Source organism: Artemia sp. Qi Xiang Cuo, chromosome 15, assembly GCF_049724085.1.
Source record: "Artemia sp. Qi Xiang Cuo chromosome 15, ASM4972408v1, whole genome shotgun sequence".
Classification (NCBI taxonomy): Eukaryota; Metazoa; Arthropoda; class Branchiopoda; order Anostraca; family Artemiidae; genus Artemia; species Artemia sp. Qi Xiang Cuo.
This window is the reverse complement of record NC_142808.1, coordinates 8,665,151-8,685,366: the sequence shown is the minus strand read 5'-3', so window position 1 is coordinate 8,685,366 and position 20,216 is coordinate 8,665,151. Positions and strand designations below refer to the sequence as shown.

At 34.3% G+C, this 20,216-nt stretch overlaps 1 protein-coding gene across 1 annotated transcript in view; it reads right to left on the bottom strand.

Annotated features, from left to right (window-relative positions):
* cac (calcium voltage-gated channel subunit cacophony) overlaps positions 1 to 20,216 on the bottom strand; it is a 534,146-nt gene that overhangs the window by 248,747 nt on the left and 265,183 nt on the right. Inside the window, exons 13-14 of the mRNA XM_089100885.1 lie at positions 12,617 to 12,701; positions 5,896 to 6,023 (exon numbers count right to left, since the gene is read on the bottom strand). Coding sequence (XP_088957011.1) covers positions 5,896 to 6,023; positions 12,617 to 12,701 — 213 coding nt within the window. The remainder of the gene's footprint in view (positions 1 to 5,895; positions 6,024 to 12,616; positions 12,702 to 20,216) is intronic.

Sequence of the window (20,216 nt, the reverse complement as noted above, 5' to 3'; positions counted from 1 at the left end):
CTTGGGGCTGTCCCCTCCTCAACGCCTCACTCTTTACACCAAAGTTAGACTCTTTCTCACAACTCTATTTTTTAAAACAATAAAAAAACAAGTTACGTCAGAACAAAACTTCGAGAAAGCCATTTAGCCAAAACAAGTAAAATTAATATGCAAATTTCGTTCTTATTATTCATGTACGGTGAGCCAAAATCAAAGCTGCATTAATTCAAAAACGTTCAGAAATTAAATAAAAAAGCAAGTTTTTTTAACTGAAAGTAAGGAGCGACATTAAAACTTAAAAAGAACGTTAGAGACTCGAGAAAGTTAGACTCTTTCTCATAACTCTATTTTTTAAAACAATAAAAAGCTTTAGCGTAAGGAGCGAGGCGTTGAGGAGGGGACAGCCCCATTCATATACGGAATCATTTCTGCTCGTTTTAAGTTTTATTGTCACTCCTTACTTTCAGTTAAAAAAACTTTTTTTTTTATTTAATTTTAGTTAAAAGAAAAAAGGTGTTGTATGCTTATGTACTTACTTATGTATCTGTAATTTTTTTTTATCAAAAACGCACTATTTTTTTCTAAAGATCGGAAATTTACCCTTTTTCAATATTAATTAAAAAAATTTTTTTGATAAAATAAGTTTTAAAAAAGTACAGAACTCCGTTAAACCAAAACAAACCAAAATAGAATCAAATTATCTACAAAGAATACAACTACCCCAAATTGGTATCAATAAATGAATGAAACTCAAAACAAACATAAATTAAAATAAATAAGAGTCAAACTCAATACAAGCAGAAATTATTATGATTAGGGTTCTAAACACCCAGCTTCTTTAAAGCCAGGATATAATCTGAACTTTACTGAAAAAAATTAAAAAGAATTCACTGAAAAAAATCTGCATTGCCACTTGAATATACATATGCTGATATTTATTCCTTAAACTTTCATTTTATGTTAGGTTTTCTAAAGTTATACAAGTGGAAATATTTAAAGAATTTTTTCAGTAAAGTACAAATCACATTCTGGCCTTTAGACAGCTTGGTGCGTTAAACCATACTAATAATAATTTTTGTTCTTTTTAATTTTGACTCTTATTTATTTTAGTTCCATTTTGGGTTGGGTTTCATTTATTTATTGATACTGATTTGTTGTAGTTGTATTCTTGGTAGATTATTTGATTCCATTTTTGTTCATTTTGGTTTAATGGAGCTATTTTCTTTTTTTAAAAAAAGCTTAATTTGTTGAAAAAGATTTTTTAATTGATTTCTGTTCGTTTTATATTGACATAGTCTTTTTCAGGGACAAATACTGAGCCCCTTCTAAAGTTAAACAACCATTCCTTCAATAAGAAACTGAAATACCCTCTGGGCATAGCTTACAACTCTTGCCCCTAATTTCTGGGGCTTGTTTCTACCCCAAAGGCTTTGTTATATGATATTTAGACCATTTTGAATAGAATAACAATCTCAAAATTTGTATTAGATACATTCCGGGACGATACGACGCGTCTTGGGGGGGGGTAGCTGCCGTCCGATCCCTTTGACTCTTAAAAAAAAACAGTAGAGCGTCTGATTACCAATTCAATGAGCCCCCTCCGAAGTTTATATGACCCTGCTTTCTATAAAAACCTTATATGTCCCCGGGGCATAACTTACAACCTTTACTTTGAGGGCTTGGGGTTTTGTTATCCTCAAACACATAATTTCCCGACCGCTCTGATATGCTGAACAAAATGGCTATCTCAAAATTTTGATTGGAAGTGTTTGGGGAAATTACGGGTGTGGGGGGGCATTTGCCCAATGATCACTTTTTACTAATACTAAACGCACTAGTCTTCTCAGTTTCCGATTTAATGAGCCCTTTTTGAAGCTTCTAAGACAAAACTTTCTATAAAATCCTTGTATGCCCCAAAGGCATAACTTAAGACCCTTGTTCTCAGGGCTATAGGGGGAGATGATTGTCATCCTCAAAAACATTATTTCCAGACCTTTCAACTGCGTTGAAAAAAATGGCCATATCAAAATGTTGATGGGAAATAAATTGGGGAAATGATGAGCATGGGGGGGGGGATTCTCCCTCCGAATACTTTCGACTATTACAAAGGGCGATAGCCCTTTCAATTTCCAATCGAATGAGCCCCTTTGGAAGTTTTACGACAGCTTTATATTTAAAAACCTTATATGCCCCCAAAGCTTACGACAACGCTTTCTATAAAAACATTATATACCCCCAGGGCATAACTTACAATTTTAGCCCTGAGGGCCGTCGGGGGGTTGTCATCCTCAAAAATAATTTCCAGACCTTTAAACTACGTTCAACAAAATGACTATCTCCAAATTTTTATTGGATGTGTTTGGGGAAATGGTCGCCGTACGAGGGTGGTAAGTTACCCTCCAATCACTTTCGACTATTAAAAAGGGCACTAGCCCTCTCAATTTCAAATTGAATGAGCCCCTGTTGAAGTTTCTGCGACAAGACTATATATATAAACCTTATATGCCCCCAGGGCATAACTTACAACCTTTGCCCTGAGGACTCTGGGGGATTTGTCATCCTCAAATACATAATTTCCAGAACTTTCAACGACGTTGAACAAAATTACTATCTCAAAATTTGATTGGATGTGTTTGGGGAAATGGTGGGGATGAGAGGGGGGTTAGTTGCCCTTCAAGCACTTTTGATTATTAAAAAGGGCACTAGCCCTTTCAATTTCCAATTGAATGAGCCCTTTTTGAAGTTTCTACGACAACGCTATCTATAAAAAACCTTATATGCCCCCAGTGTATAACCTACAACGTTTGCCCTGAGGGCTGTGGGGGGAGTTTCCTGCTCAAAGATACAATTCTCCAGAACTTCAACTACGTTAAACAAAATGGCTATCTCAAAACTTTAATTGGATGTGTTTGGGGAAAAGGTGGGCGTGAGAGGTGGGTTAGTTGCCCTTCAATCACTTTTGACTATTAAAAAGGGCACTATCCCATTGATTTTCCAATCGAATGAGCCCCTTTTGAAGTTTCTACGACAACGCTTTCTAGAAAATACTTATATTCTCCAGGGTATTACTTACACAGGGTATAACTCGCTTTCTTTAAAAACCTTAAATGCCCCAGGGCATAATTTAATACCCTTTCCCTGAGGGCTGTGGAGGGGGGGGGGTCTCCTCAAAGACATAATTTCCGGAATTTTCAACGGACAGAAATGGCTATGTAAAAATTTTGATTGTATGTGTTTGGGGAAATGGTGAGAGTGAGAGGGGGTTAGTTGCCCACCAATCATTTTCATCTATTAAAAAGGGCAATAGCCATTTCAATGTCCAATCGAATAGGTGCTTTTTGAAGTTTCTATGACAACGCTTTTGTATAAAAAAAAATTATATGCCCATAGGGTATAATTTACAACCCTTGCCCTTGGGGCTGTGGGGGGGGGTGTCATCCTCAAAGACCTAATTACCAAACTTTCAACTACGTTGAAAAAAATGGCTATTTAAAAATTATGATTGAATGTGTTTGGGGAAAAGGCGGGCAGGAGAGGGGGGGTAGTTGCGCTCCAATCACTTTCGACTATTAAAAAGAGCACTAGCCCTTTGAGTTTCCAATCGAATGAGCCATTTTTCAAGTTTTTATGACAAATCCGAGGGGGGAAGGTCCTGCTCAAAGAAATAATTTCCAAAACTTTCAACTTCGTGGAACAAAATGGCTATCTCGAAATTTTGCTTGGATATTTTTGGGGAAAAAGTGGGCTTAGAAGAGTGTTAGTTGCCTTCCAATCACTTTCGAATATTAAAAAGGGGACTAGCCATTTCATGTCCAATCGAATGAGCCTTTTTTAAAGTTTCTACGACAACGCTTTCTATAAAAACCTCTTATGTCCCCAGGGCATAACTTACAACCCCTGCCCTGAGGGGTCTGAGGGGTTTGTCATCCTCAAAGACCAAATTTCCAGAATTTTCAACTCCGTTGAGCAGAATGGCTAACTCAAAATTTTGATTGGATGCGTTTGGGGAAAACTTGAGCATGAGAGGGGGTTAGCTGCCCTCTAATCATCTTTGACTATTAAAAAGGGCAATAGCCGTTTGAATTTACAATTGAATGAACCCTTTTTCAAGTTTCTATGACAAAGCTTTCAATAAAACCTTATATGCCCCCAGGGTATACCTTACAACCTTAGCCCTGAGGCCTCTGTGGGGATTGTCATGCTCAAAGACCTAATTTTCAGAACTTTCAACTACATTGAACAAAATGGCTATCTGAATATTTTGATTGGATTTGTTTGGAGAAATGGTGGGCGTGAGACAAGGGTTAGTTACCTACCAATCACTTTTGACTATTAAAAAGGGCACCAGCCCTCTCAATTTCTCAATCGAATGAGCCCTTTTTGAAGTTTCTACAACATCATTTTCTATTAAAAACCTTATATGCCCCTAGGGCATAACTGACAACCTTTGCCCTGAGGGCTCTAGGGGGGTTGTCATCATCAAAGACATAATTTCAAGAACTTTCAACTACGTTGAATAAATGGCTATCTCAAAATTTTGTTTGGATGTGTTTGGGGAATCGGTGGGCGTGATAGGGGGTTAGTTGCCCTCCAATCATTTTCAACTTTTGAAAAGGGCATTAGATATTTTAATTTCCAATCGAATGATCTCTTTTTGAAGTTTCTGCTGCAACACTTTCAATAAAAACCTTATATACCCCCAGGGCATAACTTACAACCCTTGACCTGAGGGCTGTGGGGAGAGTATCACCCTCAAAGACCCAATTTCCAGAACTTTCAACTACGTTGAACAAAATGGTTATCTCAAAATTTTTATTGGATGTGTTTGGGGACAAGGTGGTCGTGAAGGAGGGGATAGTTGCTCTCCAATCACTTTCGACTATTAAAAATGGTGCTAGCCTTTTGAATTCCCAATTGAATGAGCCCTTTTTGAAGTTTCTACGACAAAGCTTTCTATAAAAACCTTATGTGCCTTAAACCTTATATTAACTTATAACCCTTGCCCTGAGGGCTGTGGGTGGAGTGTCCTCCTCAAAAACATAATTTCTATCTGAAAATCAACTACGTTGAACAAAATTGCTATCTTAAAATTTTGATTGGACGTGTTTTGGGAAATGGTGGGCGTGGAAGGAGTGTTAGTTGCCTCCCAATCACTTTAGGTTATTAAAAAGGGTACAAGCCCTCACAATTTCCAATCGAATGAGCCCTTTTCAAAGTTTGTACGACCACTCCTTCGATACGAAGTGCGTTGGTCTGAAACAAACCAAGAAACCAAAAAATAAAATAAATAATGCATTGGGCCAAGATCGTTCTTTACTTAGGCAGCGCTATTGCGCTGCCTATGATTCACCATTGATGGGACTGTGGAATATCGTACAGAGTTTTTTAATTACTTGTTAGAAAGGCAGTTGCAATATCTAGTGCCTTTCTGTAGTTATTATGGGCTAAAGTTCGTTTTTTATTATAATCGTTTATGTAATTCAAAAGATGATTTTTTTATCTTAACTTTTAGTTACTATGTGCCATGGTTATTTCTTTACTAGGTTTTAACTATATCCGATGAAACTTACATAGTCCCTATTTATAATGAACTATATTGATCCTTTATGTAATTTTCAAGCCAATTGATTTTCCTCGTTATTCAAGACAAGGGACTTAAAGTTTCTTATATAGGGGTTTCGAACAACCCCTATATAATAAACCTCAAAAACTTCAAAAATTTTGGTAATATAAATACAGAATACGAATATACGTACACACAAATTCTGTCAAAATTCTGACAATAATGTTCTGCGGCCCCACAAATTGTTAAAAAAAAAAAATACTAGAATTAACGCAAACCATTTCTTAAGCCATTGCTGCTATCTGGTAATATAACTTTCTGGCAATATAAATATAAAATATGAATATACGTACACAAAAATTCTGTTAGCCAATCTGGTTGACCATAATGTTCTACGGCCACACAAACAGTATTTAGAAATACTAAAACGATGACAAACCAATAAAACCATTGCTGCTTCACGGTGTGTCGAATTTTAAATCTGGAAAAAATAAGATAGCCTAGTAATAAATAATTTTTTTACTATATATAACCTGCTATATATTATACTTTATACTTATATGTACAATATTGCTATATATTTACTATATGTAACTATATAGTAAGAGATAAATTTCTGCAGTAAAGGAGAAACTAGGAAAGCTCAATGGCCTTTTCGCTAGAGTGACGGGTCACTTTGAAAAGAAAACGCTAGACCAGCTTTATGACACGTTTTTCGCTTCTCATATTTTTTTTTTCATAGTTAAAACATGGAGGCCTTCAACCGATTCTGGAAATTCAAAAAAATTTCTTACTACATTTTTTAGATTTTGTGAAAATCTTCTTCATCAAGATGAGAAAAATATATACTTAAAGAAAAAAAAAAGATCACTTTGAAAATGACAAACCACCTTTATAACGCGTTTTTCGCTTCTCATATTTCCTTCCTAGTTCTTATTTCCTTGGCCTTTACCATTTCTAAAAGAAAAAAAATTGTTCAATAATTTTTTTTTAATTCTTCTTCGTCAAGATGAGAAAAATATAGGCGTAAAGAAAAGAGGGTCACTTTGATAAGAAAACGACAAGCCATCTTTAAACGCGTTTCTTGCTTCTCATGTTTTCTTCCTAGTTCTTATTCCGTAGCACTTTACCGTTTCTAAGAGTTCAAAAAAAATTTCACCTTTTTTTTTAGATTTTGTAAAATTCTTCTTAATCAAAATGAGAAAAATATGCACATAAAGAAGAAAAGTCACTTTGGTAAGAAAACGAAAAGTCATCTTTATAACGTCGTTTTCACTTTTCATGTTTTCTTCCTAGTTCTTATTTCGTAGCACTTTACCGTTTCTAAAAGTTAAAAAAAATTGTTCAATATATTTTTTTTTTAAATTCTTCTTCGTCAAGATGAGAAAAATATAGGCGTAAAGAAAACAGGGTCCCTTTGATAAGAAAACGACCTGCCATCTTTAAACGCGTTTCTTGCTTCTTGTGTTTTCTTCCTAGTTCTTATTTCGTAGCACTTTGCTGTTTCTAAGAGTTCAACAAAATTTTCACCGTTTTTTTTAGATTTTGCAAAATTCTTCTTAATCAAAATGAGAAAAATATGCACATAAAGAAAAAAGAGTCACTTTGGTATAAAAACGACAAGCCACCTTTATAACGCCTTTTTCACTTTTCATGTTTTCTTCCTTGTTCTTATTTCGTAGCCTTTTACCGTTTCTAAAAATCCAAAAAGTTTGTTCACTATTTTTTTTGGATTTTGTAAAATTCTTCTTCATCAAGATGAGGAAAATATATGAATAAAAAAAATAAACGAGCCTAGTTTCAGCTAGTGAAAATAAAAAATAAAACAGTGTAAATGTTTCGGCCAACACGTCCACTCAGCCGTCCTCAGTGTAGAAATAGAAAATCAAAAACGAACAATAAAAAACAATTTCAACTATCATCTGAAATTTTATTAGGTTGCAAAATTTTGTAAAGTTAAAAGAAAAAAACCTGAATTAATAAGCTCATTATAAATGGGGCACAGAATAGTTTCTCCACTGTGCTTATTAAGGGCTAATTTTTGATGCGTAAGTTTCTTAATGTCGACTGCCTCTCTGAAAATTTGAACGAAACCTTTAACGGGGGCAAAAGCGGAAATTAAATTCCAGCAAATTAAATTTCCAGAAATTTTCCAGCAAAATGGAGTGGTTTAGGTCATCGTACATGTACTGGACAAAGAGGGAATGAAAATTTTCAGGCTTTTCGGGTAGATTCAGGGCTTTGTCAATTGAAGATTTATGTTTTAACAGCCTCTCCCAATTGTTTTTGGATCCTTCAAATATAGAAGCAATCGCAAAAAACAGGGGATCATATAAACATCACTACCCAGAATAGGGTTGGAAAAGGTCTTCATTTTATTTGGATTTTTCAATACAGTGTTCAGGTTAGGACTTCTTAAAAAAATTTCTCACTTGAACGCCCAATTTTCCTTTACCTGTCAATGGGAGTCGTCCTAGCCGGGTGGTTAGCACACTGGAATTGGAATCCTAAGAACAGGGGTTTGAGTCCTACCGTCACTTGTTATTTGGTTTTAGAATGGGGGTCAATGGTGTTACTATAAGCATAGCCAGAGTCAACCGAGCTCCAAATGGGCGCCTGGAGAATTCTGGGGGTACAAACACTTTAAATTAGAATCTTCAGTTCAGTTCGAAAAAACATAATATTTTTAAGGATTGAATTTCAAATAAGATTACAGTTTCAGATTAGTGCTCGAAGGTTAATTATTTAAGTATTTAATTATTTATCTGCATTGTATCTAATTAAAATTTAGTTGAAAATAACAAAAAGTTAATTACTTAAACAACATTTGTTTATTAATTAATCACTGACTTTTCCTTGGATAATTGTAGGTCGAAAAAAGTACGACACATATCTGTGCAAACTTGGGTGACAGTAGGATAGCTGATAAATGATAGCTGATAGGGTAATAGATGATAGTTGATACTAGGATTTTAGAGGGAGAATGAGCCCAAGAATCTCTCAAATATATCTAGTTACTAGATTATAAAAGCATTTAAGTACTATACAAGAACTATAAACGATAACAACAACAATGCATCAATAATTGCAATACCAATAACAGGAATGATGAAAGTAGTGAAAATATGAGATTTTGATTCGTATTTTCTGACTGTGAATAAAAATATAAGTTTTTTTCAGTTTTTATAATTTTTTATGATGCAGTTTTTAAGAGTTTTTTTATGATAGTTTTTTAAAGATCCAATGTCTACAATTTGGCCCTAAATAGATATAGGCTAAATAGTGTTACTGTTTATATTTAGTGTTATAAATAATAACTGTAATTAAATAGTAACGACGGGTTAAATAAGTAGTTTGTTCATGTAACGGGAACAACAGACTGTGAAATACTGAAAAAAACACACAAAAGAAACAGAAAATATACTGAATTGGGTGTGAAACATGGAGAAAGCTTTCTTATAGGAGAGGAGGAGGAGAGTGAGTGCTGGAACTAATGTTGAAATTGTATGATTTTTTTCTGTTGTTATAGCCCTTTTGGCTTTAAACAAAAATACCAATCTAAGTGTTAATATATATTTATGATCACTTTATTATGTCAATTAAATAAAAAAAAACAAGTTTTTTAAACTGAAAGTAAGGAGCGACATTAAAACTTAAAACGAACAGAAATTATTCCGTACATGAAAGGGGCTGTCCCCTCCTCAATGCCTCGCTCTTTACGCTAAAGTTTTTTATTGTTTTAAAAATAAAGTTGTGAGACAGAGTCGAACTTTAGCGTAAAGAGGGGGGCATTGAGGAGGGGGCAGCCCCTTTCATATACGGAATAATTTCTGTTCGTTTTAAGTTTTAATGTCACTCCTTAGCCTACTTTCAGTTTAAAAAACTTGTTTTTTTTATTTAATTTCTGATCGTTTTTTAGTTAATGCAGCTTTTATTTGCATAAAAATTTTACTTTTCTTTTGCTAAATGGATGTCTTTACAAATTAACTTACGTAACTAACTTCTATATTCGTATATTTTTCTTATGGCAAAAAATACAAAGTTGCAGATTTTTGCAGATATGAGCTTGAAACCTATGTTATAGGGTTTTCTGATACGCTGAATCTGACAGTGTGATTTTCATTAAAATTCTTTCCCTTTTAGGGGATGTTTCCCCCTCTTTAAAAAATCAGGTAAATTTTCTCAGGCTCGTAGCCTTTGATGAGTAATACTAAACTTAATAAAATTTATATATTTAGAATCAGCATTATAAACACATTCTTTTGATACATTTATTGACATCAAAATTCCGTTTTTAAAAGTTTCGATTGCTCTTGAGCCGTATCGCTTGTTTTTTCATTGTTTTTTTTATTACGTATATGTTATTACGTATATGAGGGGGTTCTCCCCTTAGTCACTACCACGCTCTTTACGTTAAAATTTAAAAAAAAAATTGATTCACAAACCCCTGAATCACAAAGGCCGTTTAATTAGAAGAGATAGCTCTTTTGAAAGTACTAAAAAAATGTAGCGTAAAGTGTGAGTTATTGACTTGGGGGAGAACCCCCTCACATACGTTATAATTTCTGTTCGTTTTAAGTTCTAATATTCCTTCTTACATTTCAGTTGAAAAAACTTATTTTTTTTTATTTAATTTCTGATCGTTTTTTAAATAATGCTTGGAAATCCGGCGCCCCCTTCATAGAAATGTCCTTTACCCCAAAGAAACATCCTCCACTGAAATATTTTCCAGAGTAAGCCCCTCCTCTAGCCCCCCCTCCAGAAAAAAATCCTTCCTGAAAATGGTTGTATACTCCCCAATAACCAATAAATAATGCTGGCAAGTCCGGCGCCCCCTTCATGGCAATTTCCCTTCCCCCATGAAAACTTCCTTCATGAACAGATCCTCCAACATAACCACCGACCCACCCTTCCCTCCCGCTACCAGAAAAAAACCTCCTGAAAACTTCTGTATACTTCCCAATAACCAATACTATATGTTAACCTTGGGTAAAGTTCATAACTTTTAGCCCTCTCTCTGAGTCCTTTGGGGGGTTAAGTCATCCTAAAAGACATATTTATCATATTTTCGACCATGCTGAACAAAATGGCTATCTCAAAATTTTGATCGGGTGACTTTGGGAAAAAAATAAGCGTGGGAGGGGGCCTAGTTGCCCTCCATTTTTTTTGATCACTTAAAAAGGGCACTAAAACTTTTAATTTCCGTTCCAATGAGCCCTCCCACGATATTCTAGGACCACTGGGTCGATACGATCACCCCTGGGGAAAAAAAAACAAAAAAAAACAAACAAATAAACACGCATCCGTGATCTTTCTTCTGGCAAAAAATGTAAAATTCCACATTTTTGTAGATAGGAGCTTGAAACCTCTACAGTAGGGTTCTCTAATACGGTGAATATGATGGTGTGATTTTCATTAAGGTTTTATAACTTTTAGGGGGTCTTTCCCCCTTTTTTTGAAAATCAGCCAAATTTTCTCAGGCCCGTAACTTTTGATGGGTACCACTAAACTTGATGAAAATTATATATTTGAAATCAGCATTGAAATCTGATTCTTTTGATATATCTATTGGTATCAAAAACCCGTTTTCTAGAGTTTCGGTTACCATTGAGCCGGGTCGCTCCTTACTTACAGTTCGTTACCACGAACTGTTTGATAGTGTGTGTTAACTGTATAGTTACTATATTAACTAGAAATGTGCTATGTCAATGATCAGTTTTCTCATCGGACTTCAGCACTCAATTTTTTTTTCTTCTGAGAACTGAATACATTCTTCGACCACATTGGCTATAAATGACGTATGGAACAAAGAAAAGAAAGGATATAATAAATGAAAAATAAAATATTTGAGAAAAAGCGAGAATTTTTTTAGCAAGTAGTAAAATATGAAGACGATAAAAAATCAAAAATTTTCGACAAGGACCCCCGCCAAGTCGTCCTCAGTGCTCATAAAAAAAAAAAAAAAAAAAAAAAAAAAAAAAAAAAAAAAAAAAAAACCTTTTGACGTGAACTCTACAAGAAGAGAAAAGACACTGAATAAAAAAACCAGCCAGAAATAAATGAAAGAAAAATCACCAATTGGATTGGACAACTGTTGTTTACTTTGCTATAGATTTTGCCTGTCTCCAACCTCGATTTTCATTAGATATGCGGACAGGTAGTCTGAAATTAGACTGGGCGAAAATATTGATTGAGTCTTTTAATATTAATTTATTATAAATTTATTATAAATTGGGCTTAAGGAACTTATAAGACTCAATCAATATTTTCGCCCAGTCTAATGCAGACAAGCAAAATCTATTGCAAAACAAAGAATACATATCCATTCCGATTGACGAATTGTTTTTCATTTATTTCTGGCTTGGTTGATGATTAGTATCTTTTTTCTTCTGTAGAGTTCACTTAAAAGGTTAGATTTTTTTTTTTTTATGAGCACTGAGGATGACTTGGTGGAGATCCTTGTCGAAATATTTGCTTGTTTATCGTCTTCAGGTGTTGCTACTGGCTGACAAAATCATCGTTTTGTCTCACCCATTTGATTTATTTTTCATTTATTATATCCTTTCTTTTCTTTGTTCCATACGTCTGATAACTGAATATTTATGGAAGAGGGATTTATAGAAACTGAAAACTCAGGAGCGGTAAAAGTTGTATTTGAGGAGAAACAAATCGAAATAAAAAATATAGATTAGAATGAGCAAATGATCTAATTAAATAGGGGTGTATTTTCATTTCATCTCCAAGTAGTGGCTATGTTTATTTCATTGATTTATGAAATTGTTAAACAATAAATATATGGATCAATCAAAAATTTTTGCAATGCATTTCCAAAGTTATAGCTATGATAAGTATAGCCTGTTTCATTGGTTTTGGGTCGAGTTCAAGCACTCAGGTAAAGGGCGACTGCGACTTCACATTATGTGCTGGAGAGGAGAAGATTTTCTCCGATCCTCGCTAAATAATTGGCGCTACGGGTATTTTTTCATACATATCATCCAACTGGCTTTGTTGCTAATTAGCAGTACAAACTTTCAATGCTTTCCAATTTGGAAAGAATTGAAAGTAGGAGCTTACCTCAGGCGCTTTTCTGCTCTCCAGAACCGTTTACAGGCACCTTTGTTTTTCACTTTCGCTTTGAAATAGGAAGCCCTTGAAAAACCTGTAATAAAGATGCGAAAGTTAAGAAAACCAGAATATCGAGCAGTTAATTTTCGAAGACTAATTTTTAATGGCAAAAGAAAGAAGTAAGGGCGGCTCCCACACAGAAGACAAAATAATAACGTATTGCCAGTAAGTCCACACAACAAAAAGTGAATAAAAGCGAAGCTAAAAATACACATAACCTCTAGACAATCGTATGGTATTCTTCCTAGAACTAGAAAGCATCAAGCATTACTTATAAGTCTAAATTTTAAATGATTTTGGCCCAGAAGGGGAGGGGTGTGGGGTTGGTAGAATACCTTTAGTGGGAAAGTGCAATCAATGTGTCAACTGTGCAAAAGTATATTTTTAGAAAGTAAATTCGAAAGCAATTGATTTTTGAGGGCTAAGTTTTAAGGGCAAAGGCAAGAGACAGAGAGTGGCTCCCTAAGAATAGACGAAGTACTAGCGCATTTCCAATAAGTAAAAAAAAAGTGAAAAAATGTCCTCCCTAAAACTCGAAAGGATCAAGCTAAATTTTTGAGATTTTGGTCCAAACCAGGAGGTTTTTGCAGTTGGTTGGAGGTCGTGCATACCTTTAATGGAAAAGTGCAATCAATGAGGTCACCTTTGCAAAATTATATCTTTTCCTTGAAATAGATTCTAGAGTAGTGTATTTCCAATAAGTAAAAAAAAAGTGAAAAAATTTCCTCCCTAAAACTCGAAAGGATCCAGCTAAATTTTTGAGATTCTGGTCCAAACCAGGAGGTTTGTGCAGTTGGTGGGAGGTCGTGCATATTACTTTAATGGAAAAGTACAATCAATGAGTCACCTCTGCAAAAACATATCTTTCGAAAGTAAATTGATACTTGGCTAAGGGCCGATTTTTATTTATTTTGCTTTCAAGGAATATTACCCCAAATTTTTTAATCCTAATCCATGCATCTATATAGGAGGATGATGGGGTGAAATGCGATCTATTGATTATTTCTTAGTTTGTTACTTCGACTATTGGGAATTGAGGAAAAGTATTAATTAGTTAAACAGAGTCAGGCAGCTTAATGCAAGCTCGAATTTTTCTTGTGTAACTTTCTTGCGATTTAAAAAAAAAGAAGGAAAATCAAAAGTATGGGCAAGTTTTAAGGGAAGAAAAAATTCCTGAAGAAGCATTTGTGACAATCGATTTGGTTTTAATGCATCAAAAACCTTTATTTTTGTCACTTTCTCTTTTCGTTTAAGTTAATAATTTTACTTTTAATATAATTTGGCTGTAAAAGATTACATTTAAAAAATTTATTCAGTTTTCAATAAAGCACAAATGATACTCCTTAAAAGGAATTTAAGAAGCGTAGCAAAAACAGACTTACCCATGGTAATTTACATTGTTTTTAGTCTGAATTCAATCTTTATTGTAAGTTCGTTATAGGTTTTATACAGTCCAAAGTAATATCTGATCAATTTAAGTTCGATATTTACAGAAGATAATTTATAATTATACTTGTAGTTCTATAATTCTGTCACTCTAGAAGCTATTTTATGCTTTATTATCGTTTAAAGTTTAAATTTACTCTTTGATTTTTATTTTACATTTATTATTTTCAATTATATAGAAGATATATAGCTAATAATATGAAAACCAGAATCGAAAGCATTGATAATTTTGTAAACCACATTAGCCTGTCATGACAAAGAATCAGAAATAAAGAAATAAACATCGAGAATGGGTTTTTATAAGATTGGGTTAGGAGGGGCTCTTTATTTTTATTCCCTTTGTTACATTTGCATTTTCGCTCAGACAATGTGAGCATAGCGTTGAAGAAGGGAAGGGGTTGTCCCCAGGAAATATATAAATGTATTAGATATATTTAAAAAGTATATAGAATATTTACAATATATATAAATATAAACAAATATAATATTTGTTTCGTCTAGTATTAACAGTGGCCTTATCTCCATTCTCCATCTTCATTTCTTGTTTTATATTTTCTTTCGAAAGGGTAATTGTTCGTAACTACGCTTACTAATTATTATACTTACGGTTGGTCGGGGTTGAACTGGACGTGGGTTGAACCGGACACCCTTAATTACTCAGACACCAATTGGTGAAAAATTCTACAAAAATTAGTAAGAGTGCCATTTAACCCTCATGTCTCAAGGGAGAATTTCTAGTTTGGTTGACGGATCCTTTCAAAAGTTTAACTACAAAAACTGTTTAAGGTAAGTAAATTTTTTTTCTGACACCTTACACATTGTTGTGCTAAGCTGCAAGTATAACACCAGAAATTTTTTCGATTGTTTCACTTAATTCTTTTGTCTTTCTAGAATCTTGAAAAGTTACGCTATCAAACTTTTCTTTAATGTTCTTAGTCCAGATGGCTTTCTCTTTCAGATAGTTAAGGGGGTTGCGGGGTGGGGTTGTAGTCCGGAAACTCTTTTTCGAGTTGAACCGGGAGGTGTCCAGCTCTACCCTACATGGGCAAGAGCAGATGATCGTTTTATTTCTTTGGTTACGACCATGAATCTTAAATTTAAATGATTTTAATCTTAAATCTCAATTCCTGAATTAGTTTTCCATATTCAGTAAGTAAATAGACTGATTGTGAAAATAGTCTATTTGGCCACTTCCAATTTTAACACAACAACGTCAGCCCAAATAAAATAAGAGGTAAAATATAGCTTGCGGATTTCAGCAGAATGTTCAATCTTCTCTTATGTTCTCTTCTTCATCTTTATATTCTCTCTCTCTTTCTTTTTATTTCTTTACATACGACTGTATTTTTTTAAGAATGCCTAGAAAGTACACACGAAAGACTGATGTGGACCGCAGACCACAACAGAAAAATCTAAGAAAAGCGAGCACTTTTAGAAAGGAGGATGTCAATCAGAGCAGCTGCACGCAGCAGCTGCTCTGATTCATGCACGCAGCAGCTGCTCTGATGCAGCAGCTTCACCTGCAGCACGTTTCAAAATAAAGAAAAGCTCTCTTTATAATTATCTGAAAAAGGCAATATATGATTTAAACTGTATTGAAGATACACCTGAAGCGAATATTGATGCGGCAATCAGAAAAGCTGAAAATTGTATAGAGCACTATTGGCGGATCTTTTCAAACAAGCAAGAAAGGAACATGAGCGACTATCTGCATCAAGAATGAATCAGGATTTTACCTCAAATGATGTTAAAAAGCTGGCCTGTCAATATGCTTTTGAGAATGAATTGAAATTTCACCATCTCGGACAAAAGAAAACAGTACTTCAAAAGACTGGCTTCCCCTTTTTTGAAAAGAATTTGCTTCATGCACCTGAGCCAACTAGCCAAGCCAGGGCAAGTTGCTTCAACAAATTAGTTGTTTAAGTTTTTTGATAATCTACTTTATGCCTATGGCAGGCATCAATTGCAGCTGAGCATATAGAACGTCGATGAGACTGGAGTCCCTGTGATTTTAAAACCGTCAAGTGCGAGAGCACCAATAGAAGTTGAACAGGTGCACCTGACCGTCTCTACAGAGCGAGGAGAAAATATAAAATCGATAAGCTTCATCAATGCAATTGGTGAACAGATTACACCAGTTCTTTTTCCCATGAAAACAGTTGAAGCCTGAGATGGTCCGAAGATTTCCTCCTGGCTCCCCTGAACTCTTATACACGTCAGGTTGGGTGAACGGCGAGTCTTTTTTGTTGGCTTTACAACAATTTCGAAAGCATTACCGCTCTTCAAAAGGCAATCCTCAATCCCTTTCGCTTAATAATCACGAAAGTCACCTTGATCCAAGTTGTATTTCTTTCTGCAAGGAAAACAATATTTTTCTCCTAGCATTCCCACTAAATTGTTCATACCGACTCCAAGCCTTAGATATTGGTATTCTTTGTCCTTTCAAGAGTGGTTTCAAGCTGAAGCTAAAGGAATTGCTCAAGTTAAACCCTAGAGAAAGGGTGTCTATTCAATAGGTGGCTGAGCTTTGTCTTTCGCTTCACCTAGAGAAGTTTTCACGACCCAATACCACTTCCTCTTTCAAAAAGGCTGGAATTTGGCCTTTCGACAGAAATGTGTTCAGTGATGTGGATTTGCTCCCGTTCAAAGTGACGGACTGAATTATTCATCAGGCAATTGCAGCAGCCTTGGAACTTGACGAAGTTTGTCAGTTTCGAACCAACGATAATATTTCTACTCCTGGACGATCAACTGGCCCCAGTCCCGCTCCCACGCCATTTACCACCAGTCTGCAAGGTCATTTTGCAAGAACAACCTAAGAAATGATGAGCCCTTTCCCACTTATGGGAAGTTTTCACGCAAGCTCTCGTAAGCACCGCAAAACAGGAAGAATCGGGATATTAACTGTTACTACAAAAAAAGAAGAAATTGAGACAAAAAAACGCGGAAAGTGAGAGATAAAACAGCCTAAGGACACGTCCGTGGTAGATCTGAAGCTGGATGATTCGTCTGATGAATCATAAAATCTTGGTGAAGAAGACAACAATGTTAACATGCCGTTCATCCTATCTTCCTTGTCAGTGGGAGATTACGTTCATGTCAAGTTCCAGCTAAAGAAGTCAACCCGCTACTATGCGTGCTTAGCGATTGCAGAAGGTGAAGCTACGATTAATTTTATGCACAAGAAAAGCGAATGGTTTGTCTTCCCCGAGGCAGGAGAGTGCAAATGTGGATGTTTTGATATTCTCCAGAGTCTACCAAAACCTTATTTCTGTGGAGGAGTCAGTATAATTTTGTATAAGTGTAAGTATGTATAAGTTTGAAGTAAAAAAAAAACCTGTTGAATGGACGAATTTTTTTCTTTTACAGGACTGCCGGTAAATTTTGGGGAATTTTTTCAGCTTGTCCGGTTGAAGCCCCAGCTATTATTTTATTATTGTTGCCTTTTTATTATTTTTTTTATTATTTTGTTGTGATAAAAATTACTCTTTTGTTTTATTCTGAAGGATCCCATAGACAGTAATGAAACCTAGAGTTACGCTTGTTTTATCGACATGTTATTAATTAGTGAGAGGAGTATTTGAACAAAAATCCAATAATATATATCAACAACAAGCATGCCATAATTCAGTCCATGAAAAAAAATAAAAAAGGGGTCACAAAGAAATTTACGAAACCAATGTAATAAATCAGTTGTCCATCCAGTGACTGAATGTCAAAGCCATTGTTCAAGTTACGATTGTTTTCAGTAAACAAGAATTGGTTATTGAGTTCGTTATGACTACAAAAAGAGGCCAAGAACAAATAGTACGAGAAAATTTTGAATCATTGGCCAAGAGAAACTATTAATATCTTAAAAGACATAATTCTAATTGTTGTGTTGAATTTAAAGCTGTTCCAATCAACTTTTTGAAAGATTTGAAAGTATTCCTGATATAAAGCATATGCACTATTTTGATAACCTGGGTATACACAGTCTTTTCAGTCTATATCACTACTTCACCAGAATAGATTTTAGTAAGCCACAAAATCAAAAAGACAACCAAACTAAAACCATCTAAACTAATTGAAAACCTAATTAGGGACTCTGGTAAATATTTCTTCTCAAAGTTGGACCAAGCCAAACTGAAAAAATCTAAATATAAAGAGACTTAGTACATAACAAAATAAAGTTAGTCTGGGAGTGTTCGAAGAAAAGTCTTTTTGTCTATCATACTAGAAATATGAGCATAGAAATTGCGAAATTACTGACGCTCCTCTACTTTCGAACTCAATTGTTTCCAGAAATATATTCAAATGTCAAACAGGGAAGTAAAATATATGTCACAAGAACCATGTTCTATTTCATTTATTATTATTCAACCATAATTAATCTAACGAGACTTATTTAGAGTACCAGGGACTGCGAAAATTAAATAATTTTCGTTAAATTGGTTAAATGTTAACTTGCACAACATAAATAGCTTTAAAGAAAGAAGAATTGGTAATTCAATTTTCTTATACAAAAGAATCTTATGAAGTTGCGTAGTTTCTGGAAGTAGGGGGCACCGAATTTGAAAAGAAAAGCATTAAAAACCATCAAAACAAAGGTAGAAGCAAACGCCATCAACCAGCTCAGGAAGGTGTAACTTTACTTTGAATGTGTAGCTGTCTTAGGGAATGAACAGATTATTGATATTTAAAGTTTTCCGGACAAAAAGTATTATAAAATTTATCTAAAAATTTTGATTATCCAATTTCGTGGTCCCAGGTGGCAACACTGATGAAAATGTAGTACTGCCCCAAAAATGCTTCAATATGGAAAGCCAAAAATGTTTTCTTTTCTTGTGCTTGGTTCGTTAAGTGTTTTCTTTAAATAAAGTTGAATGAAGAGTTAATTGAACACCAGCCTTTTTTAATTATTGGTAAATATTTCTGTAACACACTGTATATTTTTTCAAGTTGCATATAGTCTATGCTTTAGTGCTATTTCTTTAAATTTTTTAGTCTTCTAAATGGAGAATAATTTCTTGGTAAAATGTTCGAAAGCAGAGGTACCAATTATAAAATAAAAAAAAGTTTTAAAAGAACTAATAAAAAGCCACACAAAACAATTACCGAAGGAGGAAGACCGGCCAGAGTCTGTTTACAGCTTTGAAGCCAGTTTTTTTTCCAAACTTGATATGGTCCGTAAGGGCCTTATAAACATAAATACTACGGCTTCTAGCAACTATAGTAACTATATTTCTACTAGCCACACCAAAAATCTAATATACATCTGTTTTGTTACCTCTGAGTTTCTTCTTCGGAATTTCTGTAAAGGTAAAACAGGTTAGTTTATCTAAATATGGACTCAAAGAAAACCCAATGACAAAAAATGTCACATGACCAATATCATGGTTTTTATGTCATGATGGCCAAAAAATATAACCAAATGTTTTTTGACCAGAATATCTTGTGATCAAATATGTAGGACCGGCATGTTGTATTCACTGTAGTGGCAAAGCTATTTTCAAATTTTAGAAATTGATTAGACAGTATTTCACCCAAACTGTATAATGACTCCGAAAAAGATTAAACCACGAGACAGTAAAAGAATTTCTATTGTACCCGATCTTTTCCCATTCATTATAACTAATAGGCTTATTTTTGTAATTATTGAAGCCAGTCATTATCTAATAAATTATTAATTAATTATAAATTATACTAACATAAATACATAATAAATTATAACCAGCTTATTGCCTAAAAGTTTTCCAATTTACGGAAAATAATACTGGCAGAGGCATAAACCACGGTTGCAGCAATAACAAGGAAGAATAGTCAATAAATAATATTTACGAAAAAACGAAATAAAAAAAAACTGAAAACTTTTTTCGCTAGAAAAAATATATGACAAATGATGACTCATTAAAGGGTTAATTATACATTTGCTAATAATGTGGAGAATAATTCTGGGTGATGGCCTAGTCCAGGGTTGCATTAATGACTGAAAAGAATTGCCTAAGAAAATCCAGTTTTTAGAAAGATCCAAAAAGTAAAGCAAAACTAAAAATTTTGTTTTTGCTATTTATGGGATAGTAGTCACGTAAAAGCCTTCAAAAATTTGACACTTTTCAGCTCT